The 23,785-nt window shown below is 40.7% G+C and overlaps 1 protein-coding gene across 24 annotated transcripts in view; it reads right to left on the reverse strand.

Moving 5' to 3' along the window:
* Nucleotides 1-23,785, reverse strand: part of PATJ (PATJ crumbs cell polarity complex component) — a 405,040-nt gene that overhangs the window by 98,094 nt on the left and 283,161 nt on the right. For 21 of the 24 annotated variants that reach the window (XM_049696976.1, XM_049696961.1, XM_049696921.1 and 18 more), the window contains 3 exons: nt 9,198-9,272; nt 3,910-4,024; nt 687-820 (listed from right to left, as the gene is read on the reverse strand). In XM_049696976.1, coding sequence (XP_049552933.1) covers nt 687-820; nt 3,910-4,024; nt 9,198-9,272 — 324 coding nt within the window. The remainder of the gene's footprint in view (nt 1-686; nt 821-3,909; nt 4,025-9,197; nt 9,273-23,785) is intronic. The other 3 variants (XM_049696905.1, XM_049696983.1, XM_049696982.1) reach the window with 1 other exon arrangement.

Here is a 23,785-nt window from a genome sequence, read left to right on the forward strand (position 1 = left end):
TTACCATTCACTTTATATCCTCTGTGTCAGTTTAACTCTGAATAATGTGCCTGTATTACTTATTCAAGTAATACAGGCACATTGATTCATCACATTTTTGTAAATCAAAACCCAGGAACTTTTACACTTTAATGGCACTGTTGATCAGGGACAATCAAAATACTGAATAATCAAAGATCCATAATTCAAGTAAAAATTAACGTTCTAGACCAATTAAAAAAAATTACGAGTAGACGTGAACATGGTCAAAATGAAGCCAAGCCGGGCTTCCCTGGTGGCGCAGTGGTTGAGAGTACGCCTGCCGATGCAGGGGACACGCGTTTGTGCCCCGGTCCGGGAAGATCCTACATGCCACGGAACGGCTGGGCCCGTGAGCCATGGCCGCTGAGCCTGCGCATCCGGAGCCTGTGCTCCGCAACGGGAGAGGCCACAACAGTGAGAGGCCCGCCTACTGCAATAAATAAATAAAATAAAGCCAAGTCTAAATTTTGGGAGTGGAGTAAGTGATGTACACTTTTATGTAGCAGTCCACTATATAATAATGATGATAATGATCATAATAACAATAGTTCATATACTTACGTACTATGAAAAAGCGAAGTCTTCCACAGAAGTGACCCAAGGCCATAATAAGGCTCAGCATCTAACTCTGTGCCAGTGGATATAGTTCACTTCTAGAAACTTACCAAGGGTGTGTCTTTTCCTCCCACAATGCTGAGACCAAGCCCTGAACGCCCCTTGGATATTTCTATAATCATTTCCTGGCCAGGAACAATGGGACACGTGGCAGGGTCCACTGACATAGGAGCATGGAAACCACCTGAAGAAGGAGTGAACACAAGAATGACTGGCAAGTAGGAGATGCAGCTCAGCTTGCACACTCCACTGCTCGGGGAGTGCAGCGTTTACATGTGTTTATCATTTCACTCTTTTCCTCCCAAGCACCATGAAGTGAAAAGCTGGGTCACTACTGCCCATTCACCCGGGGATGAAACATGACGTTCCTATGACACTTTTGAGATGAAAACAATAGCTACCACCAACCCACACGATCAACCATTTTAGTTATACTTGAAATTTTTAAAATCTTAATATATACCATGAAAACTGGTATGGAAAAATTTAAGTTGATTAAATGATTAAGTACATATAGGTAGATGTTATAATGAGAATAAAGACTGGTATAAATGCTGAGCTACAGTTATAAAATACTAATTAAGAAATAGTGCTTAAGTACTTTCAATTAGAGCATATCATATGAATTAAAATGTATAAAGTATCTAATCAATGAAGTATGGCACAACTGAAAATAACATCACCTAAAAATGATCCCCCAATATAAATATACATAGTAAAAAATAAAAGTGTTATAAACACAACACTGTAGAATTAATTGCCGGGTCCATAACTGAAAAGCTTGTGAAAAGAGTTATTGCTGTTTTACTTTTAAAAATCATTGTTTTAGACTGGGTTTTTCTAAAAACTGGGGGAAAAAAATATTAACACATATGCATCTTCAGTCAAACCTAGCCCACTGAAAAATCCAAACATTCAAAATGTTAGTTTCAAGAGACTCTTATACAAATAACATTTTCTAGAGAACGTCATCTTTTTTGATAACTGGTCTTGATCATCATGAGTACTGATTCTTACACAGCGATATAATTTGGTGAAGGTCTGATAATAAAGGGCCCCATCTGCTGGTCAGCTGCTGCTAGTGCAGAGGGGCCAAGCTGAGATCCACAGACCTCCGTACAAGTTGGGGCCAGTACACTATGGCCCGAGGATCAAGAATGGTTTTTATTTCAGAAGGTTGAAAAACAAAAATCCAAGGAAAAATAACATTTCAACACATGTGAAAATTATATGAAATTTAAATTTTAATGTCTCTAAATAAAGTTTTACTGGAACACAGCCCTGCTAATTCATTTACATCTAGTCTACGGCTGCTAACAGCAGAGCTGAGTAGCTGCAACAGAGAGACCACGTGGCCCGCAAGCCTTATATTTACTCCTTGACGCCTTACAGAAGAAGTTTGCTGACACTTGGTAGAAAACAAAAGAACACAGGCCCTAAATAAGCCTGTGAGGGCTCTGAGCTGACTCAGCGATAATCATTGTCTTCAGGGCCAAAGGGCACAAGTTTCGGGGTGGTACAGAAGTGGATGTGAGTTCCCAAGAAGGAAATTAATAGTGGGTGCAGCTGAGGATCATTCGTCATCAGAAAAATGCACGTAATCATTATCCAGGAGGCTGTCTGAGGAATTAAAGAAACAATGTGCCTGAGGTGCCCAGCCCAGGGACTGGCACTGTGTGGCTTTCATATAGGTACCGCTCCTGACCACGTGGAATTTATTAATCGAATGGCCTCTTGTGTAACAATGACACAACCTCGCAACAATTTAAAAAGGCCATATCAGAAGGCTAGTAAATCATAAACCTAATTTGACTCGAGATCTTTTGGCAACATACGTATTTCATGCTACATTGTTCACTAATTTCCAATAAAAACAATGTATGACAGTGTCATAGTTTCGTGGATGCTTTAAATAGTTTATACTCCTTATGTAAATCACTAGCTTAGTCTCTTGAGTGAGGAGAGAAAACATAGTAAGAGATACTGGAGGAGGCATTTCTTTCCCTCCTCTGCTTCTGCCTCTGGCTACCCTATAGCCAGTCCTGAGTCAGTCTTGGTATTTATTTCTCTCATAGAATCCGGCCCAAAGCCTGACTCCTACCAAGCCCCCAATCACTGTTTGGTAAGTGGATGGCTGAATGAATACAATTTCCACAGATTAAATTGTGGGATGATTAATTTCTGCTATAGAGGTAAAGATATGGGATATATATTATCAAAACTCAATTGATCTACATTGGAGTCATCAAGCTTTTTTGGTAAGAGGCCACACGGTAAATATCTGGAACTTTACAGGTCATACAGGCTCTGGTGCCGCTACTCAACTCTACCCTTATGGTGTGAAAGCAGCCGTAGACAATACCTAAACAAATGAGTATTCCAATAAAATTTTATTTACGGACACTGAAGTCTGAATTTCATATAATTTTCATGAAACATTCTTTTGATTTTTTTCAACCTTTTAAAAATGTGAAAACCATTTTTAGCTTGCAGACCATATAAAAACAGATGGTGGGCCAACTGTGACCCAGGGGTCATAGTTTGCTGACCGCATCCATCAAGTATTTTAGTAAAAAATCTAGTGCTTTAGAATAATACCTGCTCATAAATTTTTTATGAGTTAATATTCATGAAAAAATATGTAAAATGCAGATACCATAAAGGTGTCAGGTCTGCTAAATTCATGCAGGGTTATGCTTTGCCATTGGTGAGCATGTGTTTTAAATAGTCCTTCTTTTAAAACTGACTTACATTGCATAAAAGCAAAATGGAAATACTCATTATTCATTTTGAAGGTCTATTTTCAACCATTAGTCAGCATAATTCAATCCAGGAATTCAAAGAGAGAAAGTGATTATCAATTTCTTTAAGCACTGAAAATCAAGTCTTTAAATAGCTTACATCGACATACGCAAGGCTACAATTTGGTTCAATGTGATTTTTAAGAGACATTACTCATGAACTAAACACAATATTTTGGAGAGACTAGAGAATAATCTGCAAGACTCAGATTCAAGTAGCATTTGCTGAGGGCCTTTTTTGTGCTACTACTTTTATATTCAATAAGTAATAGGCAATCCCACTAGCGGAGATGAGAAAAAATGATTTTGGAAGTAAAGTGACCTGCCCAAGTCCCAAAGCCCAGGAAGTAGAGCAGGGATGCCAGCCAGCCTTCCTGACTCTTGCTCCAGTGCTCTCTTCAGGACATCACAATCCCTTCTTTTTCTAAGGTTTGATGAGTGGATTCAATTCTGCTCAGAGAAAGATTCATACCATAGCCTGTGAAGTCTGCATCTGCTGAATGGTATGAAGATGGTGCTAAAGGGATCTCTTGTGAACTGAAGGAGACTTTCGTTGAATATTTTTGCTGTTTCATTTGGCTGCCGGCCTACAAAAGAAAGGAAAATTAGATGAATGTCAGAGAGGAGAAAGGTAACAAGAGGAGAAGACTTTAAAATTGGTGTATTGTTACCAAAACAATGGTGTACTCCAATAATGCCTCTTGAAAATTTGGAGTTGGAGAGGTGGCATGGGGAAGTTAGGATGATTTTTGTCCCATTCCCCATGCTTCCCTATTTAACTTTATATCTAAAATGCTTCGGTGAAGGATGGATCAAGGAAGGGAAGAAGGATAGAAGCTATCTTTGTGGTTTGTGTATGAAGCTGGGGCCAGGAAGCATTTTTACATGATGAAATCAGTGTGAAGTCTGTATATCTGTGCGGTGCTTAGTGAAAAACATCTGTGCTGCAGATGTTCTCAGCACATGACACTGCCCAACTTTTCTGGACATATTAACATAGTCAAAGATGCCTGAGGTAGGTTAATTGAGCATTAGGGTTAGGAAGAGACAACAAACCCAGGTACATCATTACAGTTCAATTCACCTAAAAGAATGCTTATTCACCTTTGATTCCCAGTGCCTGGAACATAGTAGGGCCTCAATAAATGTTTGATGAATGAATGAATGAATGCAGAGAGAAAAACTGAAGACATGGAAACTCAGAGTAGGAAATAAATCTGTAATTCATTGAAGGTACAGAGACCTTTGCTGTGCAAGCTTTGGAAAATTAACTTGTAATTCTGAATTTTTGTTGATAATATCTCTAATGAATATTAGTATTAGAAAACTAAGAAAAACCAAAAGGACTCCATGCTTGCTTAACAGGCAGTTAAGAAATATAGGTAGTGACCTGGCCTGCCTTCTGGATCTGTAGTTAGCCAGGAAACCCATCCCCAGCTGGAAGATACAGATAAAGAAACCAAGACACAAACATCAAGTGACATCTGAAATCATACAGCTAATTAGAGGAAGAAGTAGGACTAAAAGTCGGCATTTGAAGAATGTTGCAAGTTTAAAGTGTTTATCAAACAGTTGCTAGGTTATGATTCTACTGATGTTCTTTTTTTTTCTCTGCAGTTTTTCTATCACCATCATTTAATAATGACCGTTCACTTATTTAAAAAGACTTTTTTGAATATATATTTTCAGTGATTTTAAAAAGAAGAAAGTGAAACAATGACAAACTAGGGGTTACTACGAGAAAACTTAACAATGGAACCACCTAAATATCCAATTACTCTAAAGACCACACTTCCCAGCCTCCTTGAAGCCAGACATGAGCTAGACAGACTAGTCTATGATCAATGGTATGTAAACAAACATGAACTGTACAATTTTCAGGTCATTTTCTTAAGGAGAACAATCTTGCCTTCCCCTTCTTTAGACGAAATGTGGATGCAATGGTAATAACTGGAGCAGCAGTCTTAGACCAAAAAAATGGATGCTACAGTTTGAGGATGGTAGAGTAATCAAATAATGGTACAGTAATCAGATAAGAGGTGCTTGGGTCCGTGACACCATGGAGATACCATGTCATCCTCAAACTGATCACAGCCACACCGTTAGGTAAAAGAGAAACTTCTTGCAGCAACTGAACATAATCTTAACTCACAGTACTTATGTCACCTTTCCTTTGTATAATCTCAAGAAAGAAAATTGATAATAAAGCTAAACGCCAGCTACAGAGCTCTTTTATGAAAAATGGTGTGAATTTTAAAACAGAAAAGCACAAGAGACAGTCATCACTACATCATGACTTTTATTAACAGCAGAGAATGTTTGTTGCTCATCTTTATTTCCCAGTTCATGTAGCATCCATTTCATTGTGCATACTAGGTAGGTTTCTAATAGATATGGGTTGAAAAAATACGGGAGTAGTCCATAGAAACCAAGTGAAACAAACATATGTTTAGAGGCAGACCACTTGTTGGTAGATGTGGTGATGGAGGAACATAGCTCCCACGACTCATCCATTGACATAAAACCAAACTACCAAGTATGAAAGATTAGAAAACTTGGATTTGTGGACTGTAACCTTTAAAAATTATGTAAAAAAATTTTTTTTAATTGGGTCATTTGTAAAGACGTGGATGGATCTAGAGACTATCATACTGAATGAAGTAAGCCAGAAAGAGAAAAACAAATGTCATATATTAACGCATATATGTGGAACCTAGAAAAATGGTACAGATGAACCAGTTTGCAGGGCAGAAATTGAGACACAGATGTAGAGAACAAACGTATGGACACCAAGGGGGGAAAGCGGCAGGGGTTGGGGGTGGTGATGTGATGAATTGGGCAATTGGGATTGACATGTATACACTGATGTGTATAAAATGGATAACTAATAAGAACCTGCTGTATAAAAAAAAACATTAAATAAATATTAAAATAGATAACTAATAAGAACCTGCTGTATAAAAAAGTAAATAAAATAAAATTCAAAAAAAATTTTTTTTAAAAAGAAGACAGTTTGGATTTGCTGTTGAATGTTACTGTATTTGAACATCAGAGTTGGAGTGGACTTTATAAGTCATCCAGCCTAACTAAACCAGGGGTTCTCAACCCTGTCTTCATAACAGAAACTGCTAGGGAGCCTTTAAAATTTATGAATGCTGGAACCCCCATTCTAGACCAAAGAAATTGGCACTAGGGGTGTGGAGCTCAGTCAAGTGTGTTTTTCTTTTGGGGGGGGTGTTTGTTTTTTTAAGTTGAAACTTATTTTTTAGTTAAATCATGGATTCTTAACACAAGATAAATGGGTTTCTAAGAGATTTATAGAGGGAATTCCAGGAACTATAAAACCGCTGCAGTTGTATCAAAGTTATACTTACCAGTGTTTTTCTGGGGAAAGAGTCTACACTTCATCAGATCTTCATGGTAAGAAAAAAAAATCACTACTCAAAAGAAGACAGACTGAGTTTTCTATTACTAATTAGCTGTGTGATCACAGGCAAGCCACTCAACCTCCTAAATGTCCTCATCTGTAAATTGGTGGTGATACCTCTACTAATGTTTTTATGTCCTTTGATAACATATTAATAAATGATCAGCTAGCTTCTGACTGAAAACCTTCAGGGATGAAAAATTCCATTTCCACAAGGAATCTCATTCCTTTTGTCATAGCTCAAATGGTTGGGAAGTTGTTTATGATGAGCTGACACAGCTTCACTGCAGATGTTGCCCAATGATCTCCGGGTCATTTCTCTTCTGCAGCTATAGAAAAGGGTAATAATCACTTTCTGAAAGGAGAATGAGTTAGATATTTAAGTGCTCACTTTTCAGCAGGGAAAAGAAAGGCCAGAGAATGTTTGGATTCACCCCAGTTCTAAAATTCTATGGTTATAAAATTTTAGAGATGTTTGATATATGTCTTGAGATAAGTGGCAGTATGTAAAGCACTAGCACATTAATACTATTTGCAAATATATTACATAAAGTAAAAAAAAATATGGTTCTAAATTTTTAAAAATTGCTTACAACTTTCAGTTGAAGTGAATTGTTTTCAGTTGAACCTTATTTTTAAGGTTCTTTCTACACCTACTTGTTTTTATTTAGGTTTTTAGCATATAATTTTGGATACTTTACAAAGGCATTTTCTTTTTTTTTTTTTAACATCTTTATTGGGGTATAATTGCTTTACAATGGTGTGTTAGTTTCTGCTTTATAACAAAGTGAATCAGTCATACATATACATATGTTCCCATATCTCTTCCCTCTTGCGTCTCCCTCCCTCCCACCCTCCCTATCCCACCCCTCCAGGCGGTCACAAAGCACCGAGCTGATATTCCTGTGCTATGCGACTACTTCCCACTAGCTATCTACCTTACGTTTGGTAGTGTATATATGTCCATGCCTCTCTCTCACTTTGTCACAGCTCACCCTTCCCCGTCTCCTCAAGTCCCTTCTCCAGTAGGTCTGTGTCTTTATTCCTGTCTTACCCCTAGGTTCTTCATGACATTTTTTTCCCTTAAATTCCATATATATGTGTTAGCATACGGTATTTGTCTTTCTCTTTCTGACTTACTTCACTCTGTATGACAGACTCTAGGTCTATCCACCTCATTACAAATAGCTCAATTTCGTTTCTTTTTATGGCTGAGTAATATTCCATTGTATATATGTGCCACATCTTCGTTATCCATTCATCCGATGATGGACACTTAGGTTGCTTCCATCTCCGGGCTATTGTAAATAGAGCTGCAATGAACATTTTGGTACATGACTCTTTTTGAATTATGGTTTTCTCAGGGTATATGCCCAGTAGTGGGATTGCTGGGTCATATGGTAGTTCTATTTGTAGTTTTTTAAGGAACCTCCATACTGTTCTCCATAGTGGCTGTACCAATTCACATTCCCGCAAGCAGTGCAGGAGTGTTCCCTTTTCTCCACACCCTCTCTAGCATTTATTGTTTCTAGATTTTTTGATGATGGCCACTCTGACTGGTGTGAGATGATATCTCATTGTGGTTTTGATTTGCATTTCTCTAATGATTAATGATGTTGAGAATTCTTTCATGTGTCTGTTGGCAGTCTGTATATCTTCTTTGGAGAAATGTCTATTTAGGTCTTCTGCCCATTTTTGTATTGGGTTGTTTGTTTTTTTGTTATTGAGCTGCATGAGCTGCTTGTAAATTTTGGAAATTAATTACAAAGGCATTTTCTTTGGCAATGTTTGAAATATATATTTCCTGTAAGCTCTAGTAATCTATAGTTCCTTAAACATAAAAATAGTTAATATAGTAATAATATAAATTTTAGCAGCACAAAAAAAAGTTCAACGGCAAAAATAGGACAAAAATTTGACAGATAGAAATTTATAGTTTTTTAAGAAGAAAAACTATATAAATACAAGGAACACTTGTTATTGCATTTATAATTCTATAAAACTACAAACTCTCCTTCTTAAAATTTTTATTCATGACATTATGTAAGGCATGGGGCTCTCAGAATTTAGGTGCAAGTGTGTTTTCAGAGATGCCTCACTTTTAAACACCTGCTTAGGGTGTTGGTACAGGAAGACATACAAAGGATATTTCCACACATCCTGCACAGGATCGGTGATACAGTTGTGGGTTGACTTCAGGTTGAAAGACATACCTTAACTTCCTGCCAAGTAATAAAGGATCAGAATTCATTGCAACCATCTCCTTTTTTTCTGGAACCCATTTATAACACACACCATCCGAGTAGAGCAAACATAAAGGGTCAGTTACATACGCTGTCAGTTGGACATTCCAGTGCCTTCTGCTGACCTGCCACCACACCTTGACCAACCACTTGGGAGATGTCTTCCTAAAATGTAAAAGATACAGCCAGTTATCGGTATTACAACTGTAGGCTCAACTGTACTCTCCAAATTCAGCAGTCAAGCACCATTTAATGGGGCTTGAAGCTACTACATAAATGACCAACACAGCAGGCAGGAGAGTTCTATTCATCCACCTGGACTAACTCTCAGAAATGAACACAGGCTTGTCATTTCCAAATGCTTTTTTGCCCTTTCAGGTCTGTCAGGCTTTAAGCCTATCAGATATCTTTTGATGGTCATTTCAGCCAGAGTTTTTTCTTCTTGAACCCTTTCAGGGTTCAAGTCCTGATATTAGAATTTCTTTCCCCTTAAAATATCCAATTAGAGGCAAAAATGTACACTCACTAAAGACACTGGGAGATAAAAGTTAGGCTGAACTCCATGGAGAAGTGCAGACTTCAGACTTAGGAGAGACGCAAACTATCAAAACACATGTGAAACTGATGCATAGTTAAAGGACAGTTAGTTGAAATAAATGATGACAGTGATAAATTGACCAGAACGCTTGTCTGCCTTCCACCATATCCCATCCTTTTTTACAGGCAATTTACAGGGGAAATTATTATATGATGGTTTACTCTAAGGCATGAACTCATGCATTTTACTTGGACAAGGCAGGGAACACAGAGAGAGACTGATCTGGATAGGAGAAAGGATGGGTTTACTTGGCCATTGGTAAATGTCTGAGAGACACCCAGGCAGAGGGTCTAGTACACAGTTGGCAGATAGGTAATCTATCTCAAGGTGAGAGGAAAGGTGTGACTTGTATAGTAGAGTGTTAGGAGTTTGTGACCCTAGCTCCTCAACTTAAAAGCTCTGAAATCCTGAGCAGGTTATCTGACCTTTCCAAGCCTGAGTTTCTTCGTATATAAAATGGGAAAAAAATAAGAGCAGTTATACACTAGGGATGTTGAAAGGATTAAGTGGAGCAATACATGAAAAGCACTAAGCATGGTACCTGGCAAATAGCAGGTATTTAATAAAGATGCTAATGATGATAGATGAAATCAACCTATGATAAACCTACGTTCCTAACTCTGCTATAGGGTTGGTGAAAACAATTACCTGCACAGGACACTTTCTCCTTTGGGGAACACTGGTGTACTATTTGACACCACCACTCCCACCCCCACCCTGGTTTCTTTTCTGGGCATATTGATATACTCTTTTTTTTTTGGCTGCATTGGGTCTTTGCTACTGCACGCGGGCTTTTCTGTAGTTGCAGCGAGCAGGGGCTACTCTTCGTTGCGGTGCGCGGGCTTCAGTAGTTGTGGCGCACGGGCTTAGTTGCTCCGTGGCATGTGGGATCTTCCCGGACCAGGGCTCGAACTCGTGTCCCCTGCATTGACAGGCAGATTCTTAACCACTGCTCCACCAGGGAAGCCCTGATATACTCTTTCTTCAACAGGCTCCCATCAGATTTGCAACAATACAATAGATAATGATCAGACTATGCCCAGTCATTCATTATTACTAGATTAGGTTATAATTTCATTTTTGTCTCCTCAATTCCCTATTAGTTTCTAACCTGAGAGATTTAACCCCACCACGTAATATCCTGAGACTACAGCCTAGGATCCCTGGATGACTGTGAGTACCCCTAGCTGCTTACTTGTAACATTTTTTAGGACCAGAACTATCTCTCATTTAGATTCTCTCTTATTTCCCCCATATGGAAGGAAGATCCTAGAACTCCTCTCCCTCATTCCTAGCTTTTTCTTTTTCTTTTTTTTAACTTTGCTCCTAAACAGATTATGTGACATAAAAAGAATTTTAAAATTACCTCTTCCCTTAATTCTTCCCTGAGCCCCTGGGTGGTGCCCCTTCACAGCATGACCAATTTATTTTATCACTATTTTTTGTAACATTAAAAATCTTATGTGTTTGTCTCTCATATACTAATATCATTGATTTTGTCTTATTTGTTTCTTAAACATATGGCAGAATAGAATATAAGCTTGATAAAGGGCTAGTGCTAAATGAATCAAAGTTCGGGAACTTAAATCTTAAATGCACCTGGATGGATTTCAGAGCCAGCCATGAAAGGAAGGGCACACAGTGAAGGTGACACTGTGGCCTCTATTTTAAAGGATCACAGCTGAAAACAGAGAAGAAAGACATGGGAAAGTCAGTAAATGGTGCTCATGGGAATTTTCAGAATAAGAACTCTAAACTACCTTATAAACGGAAACCACTGGTGTTGTTCCCTCTAGTGTGGATCAAATGGCCTTAGGAAGAGCAAAAAGTGCCTCTATTTGAAAATGATACTGCAGAGGTCTGCAATTCTACCTTTGTTTAAACCAGATTAACCAGCAATGTGACAGAAGAGCTGACTTCCCCAGCTAAACACTTTAAAATCCAATTTGCAAATGACACAGGGTACTACTAATTGTAGAACTTGTCCTCATCATTTGCACTTGTAAATGAAAAGAAAGGGCACTGGAATAGCAGCGAGAAAAATCTGGGTTCAGATTGGTTCCACTACTTACTAGCAGCAGTAGTGCTTAGAAACCTTCATTTCTCCCAACAGTGAGAACGCAGTAACCGCTACCTGAATGAAGCGTTGCCATCAAAGTTGAGTTCAACATACGCTTGCTGAGCACCTGCTCTGTGCTGTGAGAAAAGACTAATGGAGCCTTGCACTTATGACATGTACATATCTGGTGAGACAGAAACTAGAGAAATAATTATGGAAATATTGAACTACAACTGAATGATATATGTGTGAAGGTATGTGGCAGAGAGCAGGTGCCCAAGAGGTATTAATTTCCTTCCCTTTCTCTTATCTTGTCCTCAAAAATGTGGAAGGATGAAATCAGAGCTCTGAAAAGCATCTGGCCCACCACAATGTCCCATCTCTTATACTGATTACCCTTAAACCTCTGGTCCAAGGGACGGAGCCAGTACATGATGGTGATAAAACAATCGCTAGAACTTACGGAGCATGGTTGCCAGTTACCAAGCCAGGTAGGTTACATTTTTTTTTTTCCAATTTTCTGGGGATTTTTTAAAAAATTTATTTATTTTTGGCTGCGTTGGATCTTCATTGCTGCATGCGGGCTTTCTCTAGTTGCAGCGAGCGGGCTCTACTCTTCGTTGCGGTGCGCAGTCTTCTCATTGCGGTGGCTTCTCTTGTTGCGGAGCATGGGCTCTAGACGCGCGGGCTTCAGTAGTTGTGGCACATGGGCTTAGTTGCTCCGCGGCATGTGGGGCCTTCCCAGACCAGGGCTCGAACCCATATCCCCTGCATTGGCAGGCAGATTCCAAACCACTGCACCACCAGGGAAGCCCAGGTTACATATTTTAGATATCGATGTACACTACAGACCTATGTGTTAGGTACTTCTATCATTCTCATTTTAGAGTTGAAGTAACGGAGGTACAGAGAATCCAAAGTATATGCCAGGGCGCTTCTCTGGTGGTGCAGTGGTTAAGAATCCACCTGCCAATGCAGGGGACATGGGTTTGAGCCCTGGTCCGGGAAGATCCCACATGCCATGGAGCAACTAAGCCCGTACACCACACTACTGAGCCTGAACTCTAGAGCCCGTGAGCCACAAGTACTGAGCCCATGTGCCACAAGTATTGAGCCTGTGTGCCACAACTACTGAAGCCCATGTGCCTAGAGCCCATGCTCCACAAGAGAAGCCACCACAATGAGAAGCCTGCGCACCGCAATGAAGAGTAGCCCCCGCTCACCTCAACTAGAGAAAGCCCACACGCAGCAACGAAGACCCAACACGGCCAAAAGTAAAAATAAATAAAATTAAAATAAAATTAAAAAAAAAACCAAAACAAAGTATATGCCAGGCCAGAACTTAACACAGACACATCTTGTTCCAAAGTCCCTGCCCTTAACCGAGGGGTAAACCACAGGGGCAGGGAAAGGCTCACTTCCTCCCAACAATTCATACAAGATTCCCAGGAGTTGGCCTCAACATAATGATTCCATTTTTAGATTCAACAAGTCGGAACAAGGCATGCCTGCTTATTTCGAGCCTGGGCAGGAAAAACAAAATTCATGGCACTTGACACTGCAGTGACCTTGGGTGAGTCACTTTCCTTCGTGTTTACAATTAAATTTAGAACTTACTAATCTCTCAGCTACTGCTCCAAGGGAGCTCTTAGTGCCTTCAAAGATGAGGTTCTGGGACAGTTTAAGGTGTTGACTTTGCACAGGGGACCTCTAAATTAGAAGACTGAGGAAGGAGTGTGGAAAGATCTTCTCATTTCATGAAACATACTGATATGACACATTCTGTGTGCATTATGTTATAATCCTCAGCGCAGCACTATGAGCCGCTGAAAGAAAATGCTTGGCGGGCCAGGCAAATTACTCTGATCAAGAGAAGGAGCTTCAGAGGACTGGACATAAAAGGCAACACTGGGAATGTTCTTTATAATAGATAATAATGGATTGATATCCAGCTTACAATCACCAAAGCTGGCTGACTTCTGTCCCAAAGCTGGGTACTCAACATGTCTGTCTGTCTGGCCACGGTAACTGGTCCAAGTGTGGACACCTGAACCGCACAAGAACATCCTATAGATTTTCCACAGTGGACCCAAGGGCAGAGAGCCAGCCCCTTTCTGGCAGAGAGGCTTAGGAGCCATGGACAGCCATGCTCATACCATGCTGAGGAAGCCAGTCTGAAGTAGAAGAGAGTCAGACAAATGTGCAGAGTCACCTCTGCCAGCACCAGGTCTCTGGTTCCAACTGTCCCTTCCTGCAATTATGTAAAAAGAACCTGTAGCCTATCAGTGAATTTCCCCTTCTGTCTATAAGATCAAGTTGAGGTTTTATCGCTTGCAACCAAGAGACTTTTGATTAAAATGAGGTGGAGCCCAGAAACGATCAGAATAACAAACTCACTGGAGTTGAGTCTGTAAATAGAGATGAAGTGAACTGAGTACAAGACAACAAACTAAAGAAAGCTGCTCAGCCTAAAAGTAGTCAAAGGACAACTTTTGCCTAGATCAGTCCCACCCTAATTCTTTTTTTTTTTTTTCTGTGGTACGCGGGCCTCTCACTGCTGTGGCCTCTCCCATTGCAGGCTCAGCGGCCTTGGCTCACGGGCCCAGCCACTCCGCGGCATGTGGGATCCTCCCGGACCGGGGCACGAACCCGTGTCCCCTGCATCGGCAGGCGGACTCTCAACCACTGCGCCACCAGGGAAGCCCCCACCCTAATTCTTACCCACTCATCTACCCACCTGGATCAGGTGAAATCACATTAGCAAAAGCTCCCACAGCATCTTTACTTTCCCTTCAACAGTACTCATCAACACTAAGTCATTTATTTAAAGTCAGATTCAAATCCAGGCTGTGACACTTATTAGTTGAGCGTCTCTGTGCCTCAGTTTCCTAATCCATAAAATGAGGATAATAATAGGCTTGATCTCATATAAAATATGAATTAATACACTTAGAATGATGCCTTTTGGAGCACATAGTAAATGCAGTGACAGAGTTAGCTGCCATTATTCTCAGCAGTTCTGGAAGCTTTCTGAAGGGAAGACTTATGTGTCATGCTCACTGTGGCTTGCACAGTGCTGGGGATATAACAGGCCTTCAATATAAACTCACTTATTTTCTGCTTTCTTTGAAAGATAAGATAATCAACATAGGTTTTAGGTTATATGATCTTAAAATTATGTCAGCAAATAAGCCCTTCCCAGAGAAGTGAAAACTTTACAGATGCAAAGAACATCGTAACATTTCTGAGAAGCTCTGGGATTCAGATCATGGGGCACCAAACATAGGTAAGAAAGTATGAGTTCAGGGCTCTGAGCTGTCACAACTAAGAGCTTCTCTGGGCCCATCCTGCTTGCTGAATAATTGTAAGATTACTTTCTCAATTTAGAACTATCTGGTAAGCAACAGCTTCCTTCTAGGCAAGATGAAATTCCAAGCTGAATAACAAGTCTCCACGGCAGGCCATTAAATTGGTTGGGAGTGAAAGAAAGCTAGCAGACGTCCAAGATGTGAATTTGTATTAAAAATGTGTACCTGTATTTCTGCTGTCTTTGAGTTCATGAGGTTACTTTACTGGCTACCCTCACATCTCTATATTATCTTCATTATGATGCAGAGGGGAAGAGAATGGAAGGAAAAGCCAAAAGCTTTTCTCTCGTGACTTTTGTGAAGGAAGTAGACTTGACTGTAGATCTACTGTCTTTTTTTATGACTGGGAAAGGGAAATTTATCATGTAGGCAAATCTCAAGTGATTTTCAGAAATACAAGACATAAAGTACAATGAGCTGTGAAAAATGGCACATATTTCAATGTAATTGAACTCTGCCATTGGCAATGTGCATACTGTCACAAAAGAGAGGCCAGCGCTGACTCAGATACATTCTTCCGTAGGGAACGCCTACACTCCTGCTATAGATGCTATTTTCATATTGGATCTGAAATAGAAAATAATATTCACACAGTGGCATCGGCTTCCGTAGCTGAACCAGAAATCCTACAGTTCTTGATGGACAGCAAACTGGGGATAAAAATGGATTTTAAGCACACAGTTCAGGACCTTGTTTTAAAAATGAGCAGGAGGGCTTCCCTGGTGGTGCAGTGATTGAGAGTCTGCCTGCCGATGCAGGGCACACGGGTTCGTGCCCCGGTCCGGGAAGATCCCACGTGCCGCGGAGCGGCTGGGCCCGTGAGCCATGGCCGCTGAGCCTGCGCGTCCGGAGCCTGTGCTCCGCAACGGGAGAGGCCACAGCAGTGAGAGGCCTGTGTACCGAAAAAATAAATAAAAAAAAAAAAAGAGGAGGATATTACACCTGAGAATTCCAGCCTGGATGTAAGACTTAACAAGAAGCCTATAATCATCAGAAACACATTTTAAACTATTTTTTTCCCCAAACTTGGATCCCAGCACTTTAAAAACACTTAGGAATAATTTTTAATCAAGCACAGCAGTCAAAATTGATAAACTGAACCTGTATCAGAAGTCATGTGGTATATTATTCCTTTAAAATTCTACACTGAACTCATTATCTTCTCCCATAGATGTTTTTTTTTCTCTCTCTTTTTTTAAATTAGTGACAGTATCAGCCTCCCAGTTAACAGGTTTAAAATCACAGCCAGGGACTTCCCTGGTGGCGCATTGGTTAAGAATCCACCTGCCAATGCAGGGGACATGTGTTTGAGCCCTGGTCTGGGAAGATCCCACATGCTGTGGAGCAATTAAGCCCGTGTGTCACAACTACTGAGCCCGCGTGCTGCAACTACTGAAGCCTGCTCACCTAGAGTCCATGCTCCGCAACAAGAGAAGTCACTGCAATGAGCAGCCCTCGCATGACAACAAAGAATAGCCCCCGCTCGCCGCAACTAGAGAAAACCCACACGCAGCAACAAAGACCCAACACAGCCAAAAATAAATAAATTACTTAATAAATAAATAAATAAAACCACAGCCAGCCTTTATTAATCTCTATCTTTGCCTGCTTTCATCTAATCATTTCCAAAGTACTCCTGATTCCAGGATCACAACATGAAGCAAAATAGATTTTTCTTAGACTTTGGGATTTCAAAGACCAGAAATTTTTCAAAAGGACTTTGAGGTTATAGAGTTACCTTTTTTTTTTGGTGTAATTGAGAGCAAGGGAATATTAGGTTGGAGTATATGAATTTGCTAATTTATGAGTCAAGAAATGGTCAAATATCAGTGATTTAAGAGGGGTCAACCTATTAGAGTCCTCTCCCCACAACTATCACCATATATTACCACCACAATGTCATGTAGGAAGAGCCATTTTAACACTAAAAAGTTAGGTAGGACACACTCTTAAAGGACAGTCTTTTAAATTGAATAAACTTAGCTTTATGAAGAACTCTCCACATGGTTATTATTTTTCATATTTCCCACTGACCAGTGAGAACCGTCACAGATCCACATGGGTCTAATTAATAACTCTTTAGTATTATCTGGACAAAGAAGAAAGCTTGGACTTTGGTGTCTGACAGTGGTCATGTCCTGGTTTTTCTACTTATAGGTTACAAGCTCTATGACAAATTAGACTTCCTAAACTTCAGCTTCTTTATGGGTTAATACCAAATACCTCTTGGAGAGGCAGTCTGGCACAAGTCAGGCATGTAAGGTTATGAGTCAAACATAAGGTTTTGAATCCTTACTGTGGCACTTACTGCCCCTAAGCCTTTGAGCAAGTGCATCAACTGGAATACTCAGGTCCCTCATCTGCCAAATGGAGGGAATAATGCTCCACGATGGGGAGGATGGAGATAATACACTGTGTTCAGTTCCTAACAAATGATAAGTGCTCAATAAATGGTGGATGGTATTATTATTACTATTGTTACTACTACTGTTTTTGTTGGGATAAATAAGATAATCTTTTAAAGTGCCTACTACAGGAACAGGTACCTAATAAGTAGTCATTAAATAACGGTTTCAGGCTTCCCTGGTGGCTCAGTGGTTGAGAGTCCGCCTGCCGATGCAGGGGATGTGGCTTCGTGCCCCGGTCCGGGAAGATCCCATGTGCCGCGGAGCGGCTGGGCCCGTGAGCCATGGCCGCTGAGCCTGCGCGTCCGGAGCCTGTGCTCCGCAACGGGAGAGGCCACAACAGTGAGAGCACCACGTACCGCAAAAAAATAAATAAATAAATAAAATAAAATAAATAAATAACAGTTTCCTCTCTTCCAGAGACACCTAAAACTCAGTAGACAAGAAGGAACAAATCATCTTTCCCCACAAATCTGCTTTTCCTCCTGTTTTTTTTGTTTGTTTGTTTTTTGTTTTGTTTTGGCCACTCCAAGTGGCTTGCGGGATCTTAGTTCCCTGGCCAGGGACTGAACCCGGGTCCGCAGCAGTGAAAGCGCCAAGTCCTAACCATTGGACCACTGGGGAATTCCCTTCCTCCTCATTATTTTATCAGTGAATGGCATCAACCAACCAGGCAGTCAGCCAGCTACCCACGATGTAATCCGAGAATCCTTGCCTCACCCTGCCTCTTCTTCAACTTTGACATTCACACAATCATCAAGTCTACCAATTCTAACTCCTGTATTTATTGAAAATCTGCACTCACTGACAGACCCCCTAGTTTAGGTCACTGTCAACTTTCATCTCATTTCCTCTAGCAGCTTTTTAAACTCCCTGCCTTCAGTTTTGACATCTGCTAGCAGATTCTTCACAGGGAGCTCAAAAGGATTTATCAACAAGCTAATCTCATCATTATAATCCCCCTTTCAAAACCATTCCAAAGGCTTCTGTTGGTATAAAGACCTTTCTCCTGGTCCACAAGGCCCTCCACCACCCAGTTCCTGTCTACTGCTCGGCTTTCACCTTCTGCCAGGCCCACCTGCATGGCCACAGCTAGTAGACCTGGGATGCAGCCTCAGGTACTCACAGGTGATGGGGATGATGTAGGTACTCAAGTACTTACAGGTGACGGGGAAGCAGGCATTCTCTAAGCAGGGGTTAGAGAATGGTGGAAAGGTAGGGACTGAAATAAACTATAAGTACATAATTGATGAAAGGGGCAGCTTGGAATGCTGGTCTGTTTTCAGTAGGAAATAGAAACCAGGATTTTTAATGTAAAAATCTCCTGACAACCAGTTTGTAACCTTTGCATTAGACCTAATGTGGTGAACTCCTAGATGAAAGATGTCTTATTTATCTTTACATTCCTAAAGCTCGATACATCACAAGTTCTCGGGAAATGTGTACTGAATAACGAGAGTTCTAGCACACGCTGATTTTATATAGACAAAATCTGGTGTTAACAATAGCTACAGTTACTGAGCCCTTACTGCATTCCAAGCACTATTAAGAATTTCACGTGCAAAATCACACTTCATCTTCACAGAAAATAGGAGGGTCTCCTCCTCCCCCATTTTTGGGTGGAGAAATGAAGGCAGACAGGATAAGTCACTTTCTAGGTCAGAGCCAGTGACGGCAGGGGGGATGTTTATGTCCATTCAGATATCAGAGCCCACGATTTATATCTGACAGCCTTTTTCATCTGAGAAAGCAAGTACTATCAGACCATTTGGAGATACAGGTATTATTTGTAACACTTAACACTGATTTTTCAGTAAGTACGTTTGAAAACTTTATGTGGATCAAGTGTATGAAGGGAAAGAGGAAAAAGTGTTCCTAAAATGTTGCTATTCTGGCTGGTGGGGACTCTGAAATGGTAAAACGCACTGTCAGCTGCCGCGTGAATTTCCATGCCACAGCCCGTTTAAGTTAATGATAGTTAACTCAGAAACAATTCATGCCTCCCCAGGCATCTTGCTACCCTGTAAATTCTAAAATCTCCACAAAGAAACTACAGGTTGAATGCCACCTCGAGCTGACTGGAATACTCTCATTTTTCTATTGTTGCCCTAAGGGTCAGAAATTACGTTTCATAATGAAAGACAACAGTAAAGACAAACACGGCAGACCGTGTGAAAAAACCTAAACATTTTGAAAAATTTTGAAAAGTCTAAATGTTCTTGAGGCTGCTGCACACGAAGTAGGTCTGTAATGACAGGGATCACTCGATACACAGACTGCATGCACTGTTGCTAAGCAGTGTCATAGAGTGGGGCTAGAATGACGGGCACATCTGCTGGGGGCATTTCCTAGCAAGGTTACCTTGGGCTGCTGGCCAAGCCTTGGGATGATGCTTGTTCTCAAGACCCAGATGGTGTAACAACTGCCATTTTAATAGCTCCACACCTGCGTTCAGAGGAAAGCTTTAAAGCACGTGTCCAGCAGAAGGTTTGCATACTGGGAGCAAGAAAGGTAAATTCTCTGACTGGCAACTCTCTGTGGAACTTACCAGGTAAACGCATATATTACCTTACTGTTTATTTTATTATAATTTTTGCAAAGACAGAATATGAGAATATATCCTGCCACCGCCATCTCTTGCAGACTGCCGTTGCCTCTGCCGCAGTAAACTCCCAGGGAGCCCATCAGTATCCACTCTGGCCCCTGTCCAACCTGATCGCTACATTACAGCTACAGTTTAGAGTCACCTCCGAAAGCCCTCCATGGCTTCCCACTACCGTTAGCATAGAGTCCATCTCATCAGCGTGGCCTGGCCCCTGTCAACCACTCCAGTTTAGTTCCCATCTCACCAGTTCTGGCGACCGTGAACATTCAGAATTTCAGTTCCCCAAACTCCCAGAGGCTCTAAGGTTGCCCAGCTCCCTCCTTTGTTTCTTCTTTGCCCCACTGCCTGGTAGCGCCAGCTTCTTCAGATCTCAGTTCAATTTTCACTGGGAGAGCCCTCCCTGATAAGGTCAAAGCCCCCTATTCTGTGCTCTCTTAGCACCAAGCGCCTCTAGTTCTTAGCTTTTATCAAAGTTGAGATTTCAAGCTATATGTAACATCACACGATGTCACTCTCCCATGAAGACTGTAAGCAACACAAGAAGAGAGACTATGTCTGTTTACCTTTGGTAGCATCTTCCCAGGAACTAGCACAGAGTGTAGCAACAGGCTGAACACAGGAATTTATAAGGTAAAGTCAAGCTTTAATTGTGATGGACAAAGAAGTGGGGCTTTTTTACTTCAGTGCAGATTATATTAAACACTTGCAAAAAGATTCCAAAATGTGGAGAGACTACATTAAAAGTTCCTCGCATAGGATCATATTATAGTTCTTTAACAGAATCACAGAACTTCCAGTGTAGAGGTTACCTAGAATCAAATTTCTGATTTGGTTTCAGTTTGTGGACTGTCTATATTCTGTCTTCCCCTTTCTTCTTCCTCCTGTAATTTTTTAAAACATCTTTACTGAGATATAATTAACATATCATAACATCCATCCATCTAAAGTGTACAATACAATGGTTTTACCATTCAGAATTATACAAGTGTCATCACAATCGAAGTTTAGAGCATTTCATAATCTCTGAAAGAAAGCTTGTACCCATTAGGGTCACTTTCTATCCCCCAGTCATAGGCAACCACTAATTTACTTTCTGTCTCTATAGATTTTGGTTCTGTTTTTTTTTTTTGGGGGGGTAACATCTGGCTTTTTATTGATTCAATCAATACATTGGGAATTTAGTAGCAAGTTAATGGCAAGCACTTACAAAATCTGTTTTTCTACTTTTAAAATAAGCTGTCTTAAACAATCTACAGCAACCTAAAATCACAAGAACACACATGAGTGGCTGAAGCACTTCTGCTGTTATGTCTGTGGCAAGCTTATTAGTAATTTCCTAACAAGTCTTCTAGTGCAAAGTGCACATAATCATTTGGAACCTCCATTACCATATTTGGCTCTCAGTTTCCCCTATAAATAATGGTGCTTAAATGTAAGAATTTGAAGTAAAACTGGGCAAGTGTGCCCATATTGACAGAATTACCGTATGACCCAGCAGTTTTACTCCTAGGTACATACCCAAGAGAAATGAAAATACACATCACACAAGAACTTGTGCACAACTGTTTACAGCAGCATTATTAATAATAGCCCTATTAATAGGAGTGAAGCCATGCTGCAGATTTTGATTCTTATAGCATCATGTATTGGTACTTCTTTATCTTTCATTGCTAAATAATATTCTACTGTATGGATAGACCATATTTTATTTATTCATTCATCCATTGGTGGACATTTAGGTTGTTTCCATTTGGGGCCTATTATTTTTATTTTTTTTTTAGTTAATTAATTTATATTTTATTTTTGGCTGCGTTGGGTCTTTGTTTCTGTGCGAGTGCTTTCTCCAGTTGCGGCGAGCGGGGGCCACTCTTCATCGCGGTGCGCGGGCCTCTCACTATCGTGGCCTCTCTTGTTGCGGAGCACAGGCTCCAGATGCGCAGGCTCAGTACTTGTGGCTCACAGGCCTAGTCGCTCCGCGGCATGTGGGATCTTCCCAGACCAGGGCTCGAACCCGCGTCCCCTGCATTGGCAGGCAGATTCTCAACCACTGCACCACCAGGGAAGCCCGGGGCCTATTATTAATAATGCTTCTGTAAACAATTGTTTACAAGTTTTTGTGTGATGTGTATTTTCACTTCTCTTGGGTATATACCTAGGAGTAAAACTGCTAGGTCATATGGTAATTCTGTTAATATTTTGAGGAACTGCAAACTGTTTTCCAAACTGGCTGTAGCAGCAATGTATGAGAGTTCCAATTTCTCCATATCCTTGTCAGCACTTACATTATCTGTGTATTTGATTATAATCTCCTAGCAGGTATGAAGTGGTACCTCATTGTAGTTTTGATGTGCATTTCTCTAATGGTTAATGAGGTTGACCATCTTTTTATGTGCTTATTGGCCATCTGTATGGAGAAATGCCTGTTCAGATCCCTACCCATCTTTTAATTGAGTTATTTGTCCTTTTATTATTTTGTTGTAAGCTAGTAGCTCTGAAATTATTTTACTGGCTATTAGTATCTATAACAACATGGAGGAGGAGACAGACAAGAACCAAAGAAAACATAAATTGGTTTTACATCAAGGCAGAAAACTATAAAATCAGACAAGGTTAGAGATCCAAAGGTGGTAGCAAGAACAGAGGTTAGATATTTATAAGAACAACACAGGGGCCTCCCTGGTGGCGCAGTGGTTGAGAGTCCACCTGCCAATGCAGGGGACACGGGTTCGTGCCCCGGTCCGGGAAGATCCCACATGCCGCGGAGCGGCTGGGCCCATGGGCCATGGCCACTGAGCCTGCGCGTCCGGAGCCTGTGCTCCGCAACAGGAGAGGCCACAACAGTGAGAGGCCCGCGTACCGGAAAAAAAAAAAAAAAAAAAAAGGAACAACACAGTACTATCTCTTCCTTTCCTTCTCTTGCTCCTTCCTCCCCACCTAAATACTGAGCTTCTAAAGACAACAAGCTGATGTGAACACCTGTCCTTGAACATCTCAAGCCCTTTAAGAAGTGCTAATAGTTTTGCTCATCACTGAATCCCCTGTACATAACGTTGTCTGACATGCAAGAGATACTCAATTAATATCTGTTGTTTGAACAAATAGATCACACGGTGATACTTCTGATATTCCAAGAAAGGCTGTCTATGTGAACTGCACAATGAAGAGAAGATGGGGTTTAGAGGCAAAGAGAACTGGGTTTGAGTCCCAGCCATAGCACCCACCAGCTGTGAGACCTTAGGAACAGACTTGACATCTCTTAGCCTCAGTACCTTATCAGTAAAGTAGGGCTAAAAACATGTGCATCATTGGGTTAAATAAGACAACCAGTATGAAAATGCCTGGCACAGCTTAGCTTCTTGAAATGTTTTAGTTTCCTTCATTTTATGAAACATCGGTTTGGAGGTCTATATCACTTCATTTACCAATGTGAAAGGTAAATTTCAGTATCTACCTGTTTCTACGTTATAATTTTCTATATTGGAGTTCAAGGTTTAGGGAATGAAAATCACAAAGTTCAGATCCCAGTGTAACTCTCTTGCTGTCCCTTGACTTCAGTTTTGTTCTATATCTGTATCTCTCCGAGAAGCAGTACTGCATAGTGGTTTAGAGTGCAGCCTCCAGCCTCACAGTGCATGGACCTGGA

This window comes from Orcinus orca, chromosome 1, assembly GCF_937001465.1.
Source record: "Orcinus orca chromosome 1, mOrcOrc1.1, whole genome shotgun sequence".
Lineage (NCBI taxonomy): Eukaryota > Metazoa > Chordata > Mammalia > Artiodactyla > Delphinidae > Orcinus > Orcinus orca.